This window comes from Homarus americanus, unplaced genomic scaffold (assembly GCF_018991925.1).
Source record: "Homarus americanus isolate GMGI-L3 unplaced genomic scaffold, GMGI_Hamer_2.0 scaffold29779, whole genome shotgun sequence".
Taxonomy (NCBI): Eukaryota; Metazoa; Arthropoda; class Malacostraca; order Decapoda; family Nephropidae; genus Homarus; species Homarus americanus.
In genome coordinates this window covers 28,170-35,356 of record NW_024745810.1, presented here as the reverse complement: position 1 = coordinate 35,356, position 7,187 = coordinate 28,170, and the positions used below count along the sequence as shown (strand labels likewise).

At 52.3% G+C, this 7,187-nt stretch overlaps 1 protein-coding gene across 1 annotated transcript; it reads left to right on the top strand.

Annotated features, from left to right (window-relative positions):
* The first annotated feature begins 1,092 nt into the window (after nucleotides 1-1,092).
* LOC121878810 (splicing factor 3A subunit 2-like) lies at nucleotides 1,093-2,112 on the top strand. The gene has a single exon (XM_042385230.1). It carries the CDS (start codon nucleotides 1,093-1,095, stop codon nucleotides 2,110-2,112), a length of 1,020 nt encoding a protein of 339 aa, XP_042241164.1.
* Nucleotides 2,113-7,187: the final 5,075 nt, after the last annotated feature.

Below are 7,187 nucleotides of genomic sequence, written 5' to 3'. Positions count from 1 at the left end.
CAATGAACTAACGAATGAGAGGCAGGGGGAGAGATGAGACAAAGGATAATTAGGAAGGCTGAGGTAAAGGAGAAGAGACAAGAACGTGAATAATGGATGTGAATGGAGAAGATTTGATGAGGAGGAAATGAGTAGAAACCTGAACTGTGAGGTGAGTGTGTGAGGGGTGAGGGGGGTGAGGTGAGTGAGGTGTGTGAGGGTGGTGAGGGAGGGAGTGGGGGTGAGTGGGGGAGTGGGTAGTGAGTGTGTGGGGGTGAGTGGGGGATTAAGGGAGTGAGTGTGTGAGGGGTGGTGGGGGAGCAAGGTGTGTGAGTGTGTGAGGGTGGGTGGGGGAGTAGGGAGTGAGTGTGTGCGGGGTGAGTGGGGGAGTAAGGGAGTGAGTGTGTGTGTGGGGGGTGTTAGGGTGAGTGGGGGAGTAAGGGAGTGAGTGTGTGGAGGAGTGAGTGCGTGAGGGAATGAGTGAAACATCCACCTAACATACTATATCCGTTATATCGAGATCCTTCAGCTGTAAAAACCTCCATATAGCGGACTCTATCCCTTATACAGACGTGTGAATAGTGGATAACATGACCTGACCAAAAGGAGGGTCATCACAGGGTTTTAAATATCTCGTACATCTGGCAGGATTGACCTATGACCCATGACGTCACCGGTTGTTTGGATAAAGTAGTAGGAGTCAGCTGACCACCTCATGTGTACTATTTTGGCGTAAAGAAAACGATTTATGAGAACTTATAAAAAACGTTTGGTGGTAATTGTAAGGAAAACGTTTTTGGAGAGAGAGAGCGAGAGAGAAAGAGAAAGAGTGAGAGAGAGAGAGAGAAAGAGAGAGCAGTTAACTTCGTCCTGAGACAAACTAACGTAATGACCACAACAGAGACGCCCGCTGACCAAAGGTGTGTGTGTGTGTGTGTGTGTGTGTGTGTGTGTGTGTGTGTCCCTTGCCAGTCCAGAGTCGTGTTATTGCTAGTTGAGGAGAGTGTTTGTGTTAGAAGTGTGTTTCTCTACCGACACACGGAGGAGGAGAGGGAGAGAGGGAGAGAGGGAGGGAGAGGGAGAGGGAGAGAGGGAGAGGAGTTCAATTTACTGATGGCAGGACTCAGTGCCTTCTGGGCCACTCGGAGGTCCAGCCAATTACCTAACCATCCACTACCTCCGGGCGGCGTCCATCCAGTACCTCCGGGCGGCGTCCATCCATTACCTCCGGGCGGCGTCCATCCACTACCTCCAGGCGGCGTCTATCCACCACCTGGGCGGCGTCCATCCACCGCCTCCGGGCGGCGTACACCTACCACTTCCGGGCGGCATCCATCCAGCAATTCCGGCGGCGTCCATCCACTACCTCCAGGCGGCGTCTATCCACTACCCCGGGCGGCGTCCACCCACTCACCTCCAGGCGGTGGTCCATCCAGTGCACTTCCGGGCGGCGTCCATCCACCACCTCCAGGCGGCGTCTATCCACTACCTCCGGGCGGCGTCCATCCACCACCGGGCGGCGTCCATCCACCACCTCCGGCGGCGGCGTCCATCCACCACTTCCTGGGCGGTCCACCACCACTTCCGGCGGCGTCCATCCACTACCCCCGTGCGGCGTCCATCCACTACCTGGGCGGCGCGTCCGTCATCCACCACTTCCGGGCGGCGTCCATCCACTACCTCCGTGCGGCGTCCACCCACTGGCCTCCGGCGGCGTCCACACCCACTACCTCCGGGCGGCGTCCATCCACTACCTCCGGCGAAGTCCATCCACCACCTCCGGCGGGCGTCCATCCACCACCTCCGGGCAGCGTCCATCCACTACCTCCGGCGGCGTCCATCCACTACCTCCGTGCGGCGTCCACCCACTCACCTCCGGGCGGTCCACCCACTACCTCCGGGCAGCGTCCATCCACTACCTCCGGGCAGCGTCCATCCACTACCTCCGGGCGGCGTCCATCCACTACCTCCGGGCGGCGTCCATCCACTACCTCCGGGCGGCGTCCATCCACTACCTCCGGGCGGCGTCCATCCACTACCTCCGGGCAGCGTCCACCCACTACCACCCCGACGTGTCCTGCTGACAAAGGGAAGCTCGTTGTATATATCACCATCCTGAACCCTCAATTATAAGCAACGGACGTGAGGAATCCTTTGAGTGACGTGCGACTTGGCATTGAATACTATCAAGGAGTTAAAATATTGATAGGAGTGTTGACATACCTGAAGATTAGCCCCTGTAAATTATTTCACCTGATGATTAAACACCCTAACGCCACCTTGGGGAAGGGGTGCTGTTTGGGTTAGGTTAGGTTAGGTCTTCCTCTCACCTGCTCAACATGGTAATGACTCACCTGCAGGAGACACAGCGGCGCCATCACAACTTTACGCTCGGGTAGTTTTTGCTTCACTCAATCATCCAAGTTTTACTGCGTCATGGAGCTTTATAACTTATAGCGTGTGTGTAGCCCTGGCAGGGTGTGTGTAGCCCTGCCAGGGTGTGTGTAGCCCTGCCAGGGTGTGTGTAGCCCTGCCAGGGTGTGTGTAGCCCTGCCAGGGTGTGTGAAGCCCTGGCAGGGTGTGTGGAACCCTGTCAGGGTGTGTGAAGCCCTGTCAGGGTGTGTGGAGCCCTGCCAGGGTGTGTGGAGCCCTGCCCCGGTATGTGTAGCCCGGGCAGGGTGTGTGAAGCCCTGCCATGGTGCGTGTAGCCCTGGCAGGGTGTGTGTGAAGCCCTGGCAGGGTGTGTGTAGCCCTGCCAGGGTGTGTGGAGCCTTGCCAGGGTATGTGTAGCCCGGGCAGGGCGTGTGAAGCCTTGCCATGGTGTGTGTAGCCTTGGCAAGGAGTGTGGAGCCCTGGCAGGGTGTGTGAAGCCCTGGCAGGGTGTGTAAAGCCCTGGCAGGGTGTGTGGAGCCCTGGCAGGATGTGTGGGACCCTGGAAGGGTGTGTGGGGTACTTGACAGGGTGTGTATAGCCCTGGCAGGGTTTGTGGAGCCCTGGCAGGGTGTAAGAAGCCCCGGCAGGGTGTGTGGAGCCCTGGCAGCGTGTGTGGGACCCTGGCAGGGTGTGTGGGGCCTTGACAGGGTTTGTGGAGCCCTGGCAGGGTGTGCGAAGCCCTGGTAGGGTGTGTGGAGCTCTACCAGGGTGTGTGGGGTCCTGCCAGGGTGTGTGTAGCTCTGGCAGGGTGAGTGTAGCCCTGGCAGGGTGTGTGGGACCCTGCCAGGGTGTGTGTAACCCAGGGGTGGTCAGCCCTGCTAGGCCTTGGAGCCTTGCAGTGTAGGGTGTGTGGCCCGTCAGGGTGTGTAGCCCTGGGGGTGTGTGCCCCCTGCCAGGTGTGTGTAACCTGCCAGGGTGTGTGTAACCCTGCCAGGGTGTATGTAGCCCTGCCAGGGTGTGTGTATCTCTGCCAGGGTGTGTGAAGCCCTGGCAGGGTGTGTGTAGCCCTGGCAGGGTGTGTGTGCAGCCCTGCCAGGGTGTGTGTGCAGCCCTGCCAGGGTGTGTGTAGCCCTGCCAGGGTGTGTGTGTAGCCCTGCCAGGGTGTGTGTGTAGCCCTGCCAGGGTGTGTGTGTGTAGCCCAGCCAGGGTGTGTGTGTAGCCCTGCCAGGGTGTGTGTGTAGCCCTGCCAGGGTGTGTGTGTAGCCCTGCCAGGGTGTGTGTGTAGCCCTGCCAGGGTGTGTGGATAAACTACTTGTACTCTACAATCAAACCTACACCTGTGTTAATATTTTTGATAAGAATCAATTACTTACACGTTACCTGTACTTACTAACCCAACTTACCTGTACCTTACCTGTATTTCAATTAATATTCCTACTCAACATATCCCTTTAACTATACCTGTACTTCATATACCCAAACCTACCTCTAACCCACCTGTATATGTACCAACACTGATGAAAGTAAACTCACCTCACTGTACCTGTAAACTGTATCCAAACTGTATATTATAGGCACTTTAGTTTACGTGAATGTAAGCATAATTAATTTACCGAATGACCTAATTTGCTCAATATTCACTCAACTAGAAATAAAAGAGCAGTGAATTGTGCATAAATATTTGCATATCAATTTTCCGCTTATGAAATGTGGTATATAACAGCAGGTAAATAAATACACACACACAGCAAACACAGCAGACACGGCAACCACACCAACCACAGCAACCACACCAACCACAGCAACCACACCAACCACGGCAACCACACCAACCACGGCAACCACACCAACACACGGCAACCACCAACCACGGCAACCACACCAACCACAGCAACCACCAACCACGGCAACCACACCAACCACGCCAACCACAACAACCACGGCAACCACACCAACCACGGCAACCACACCAACCACGGCAACACAACAACCACGGCAACACAACAACCACGGCAACCACAACAACCACAGCGGCAAAATAATACAAACAATTTAGGTGGGCGATGGATGTTGACTACCAGAGAGAACTACAGTATAGGATTAAGAGAGTGAGGAATGGTAATGTGTGTGTGAATGTGAGCTTATGGAGGGGTGAGGGGAAGAGGGGTGAGGGGGAAGGTTAAAGGGGAGAGGGGGTAGGTAGGAGACGGGAGGGGAGGTAAGAAGGAGTGAGAGGGTGAAGGGATAGGTAGGAGGAGGGGGGTGATGGGGGTAGGTTGGGTGAGAGTGGGAAAGGGATAGGGATAGGAAAAGGAAGGGAGTGGAAGGGAGAGAGGGAGGTAGGAGGGTAAGGTGAAAGGGAGAGTAGAGGAGTGAGTGAGAGGTAGGAAAGGGATAGGATGTGAGGGGAAGGGAGAGGAACCGCATTGGAGGGGAAGGGAGAGACAAATATAAGAAGGGAGGTAAAGAGGGAGGAAAGAGAAAGGGAGCAAGGGGAAGGGAGGAAGGGAAAGGAAAGGAAAGGAGGAAAGGGAGGAAGGGGAAGAAAGGGAGAGGAAGGAAGGGTAAGACACTATACTCAGGTGCATCACAAGCTCGAGGTCGTTACACCTGCCGCTAGTAATTACCTCAAGTGATTAACCAATTAAGACCTAGGGCGGCCTTTCCCTACCCTCCACCCCCCCCCACTTCCCTCCCTGACCAGTGTTATCTCCAGTAGTAGAAGTAAGTTTGTATGGTAGTGGTGGCAATGGTAGTAGCTGTGGTGGTAGTAATGGTAGTGATAATGGTAGTAGTAGTAGTAGTAGTAGTAGTAGTAGTAGTGCTGGAGACAGTGTGGAGTGGGAATTACAAGGTCGTACTCCAGTAGAGGCAGTGTACCCTGGTGCCACCAGCCAAGGTCTTCGAGGCACTTACATTAAAGTGTCTTGTAACTTGTGATGTAAGAAAATAAGTTACTGACTCACTTAAGCTTCGACACAAAGACGGATTCTGAAAAGATCTTAAGTTACATATCCATCGTAACTTCAGATGGAAATAACGTAACTAAGACAGATTCTCAAAGAGTCTTACGTTAAATTTTCCTCGGAACTTCAAATGATGAGATAGCATTAAACTGACTAACTTAACCTACGAGAAAAAGATGGATTCTCAAATATTCTTAAGTTGATGTTATTCCTTTCAATTAATGACGTCAGAACCTGCTTAACAGACTCACTTAATAACACAACTATGACGTTAAAGTTTCGCTGAGACTCTACCTTAACTCTTCTCTTAACTCTATCTTGGGGAGAGAATTTAACTTAAGAATATTTAATACTGTTGAGGCCGCCTTCATCCTGCTAGAAAAATATTTAAGAAAATTATGTGTCGGAGTAACTTCTTCTCTGCATAGTAATAAAATATTTCACTTGTGTAGAGCCTTGTGTTCGTGCTGGCTGAAGGCTGGCGAACGTTCGTCTGGTTAACTATAAACGAGCGCTAGCAAATATTCATCTTACCGACTTCCATAAATTTCCATAAACGAGCGCCAACATGAGCAGAACACTGGCGTACGTTCGTCAGGAGACAGCCGTTGCTACACTACCTAACTTGGGTAGAATTTAACAGATAATAATATATATAATTCAGTCTCAAGGATGATATATAGAGGTCCCTTATATAACTCACTATATTATATCACACATTCCTAATTGTCTCTCAGGTTTGATATATAACAGGAGTTATATGTAATATTTTCATATTATATAGTTGTATTGTCTCACTAAAGAGATATATAGGAGGAATTATATGTAGTTTCTATAATATATACCATAGTTATATTATTATGCCTCATAGAAATATATATATATAATGCCTCTATGTTATATATTCTTATAGCCTCACTAGAGAGATATATATAGCAATTATTATATAGCATCATCTGATATATACAGGTGTAATTGTCTCAGCAGGTATCGTTTATAACAGTAAAATACCTGTTAACACCTGGCTTATGAACAGTAATTAGAGGTAAGGTGAGGTGAGAGTAGGTCAGGTTCGTCAACAAGAAGTAATTAACTCGGTAAATCACTCAGGTGAGGTAATACTGGCGTGTGCGGGAGTCTTAAAGGTAACTGAGGATTCGCCAATCACCATAACCTGCCGTAGTTATCACCTGATTACGCCAATTACGGTGTTAATTAGTGAGACACCTGAGTGTAGCGTTGGCCAGGTAAACGGGGAGGGGGCGGGGTGTTGTGTGGTGGGTGTGTTGTGGTGGTAGGGGTGTTGTGGTGGGAGTGTTGGGGGTGTAGTGGTGTTAGGGGTGTTGTGGTGGTGGGGGTGTGGGGTGGTGGTGGGGGGTGTTGTGGTGTTAGGGTGTTGTGGGTGGTGGTGGGGTGTTGTGGTGGTGGGGGTGTTGTGTGGTGGGGGTGTAGTGGTGGGGTGTGTGGTGGTGGGTGTTGTGGTGGTGTGGGATGGTGGAAGTGTTGTGGTGGGGTGTTGGGGGTGTAGTGGTGGGGGGCGGTGGTGGGGGTGTTGTGGTGGGGGTGTTGGGGGTGTAGTGGTGTTGGGGGTGTTGTGGTGGTGGGGGTGTTGGTGATGGTGGATGGGGTGTATTGTGGTGGTGGGGGTGTTTTGGTGGTGGGGTTGTGTGGTGGTGGGGGTGTTGTGATGGTGGGGTGTTGTGATGGTGGGGTGTATTGTGGTGGGGGGTGTTGTGGTGGTGGGGTGTGTGTGTGGTGGTGGGGGTGTAGTGGTGGTGGGGGTGTTGTGGTGGTGGGGGTGTTGTGGTGGTGGTGTGGTGTTGTGGTGGTGGTGGTGTTGGTGGTGGTGTTGTGGTGGTGGTTGTTTTG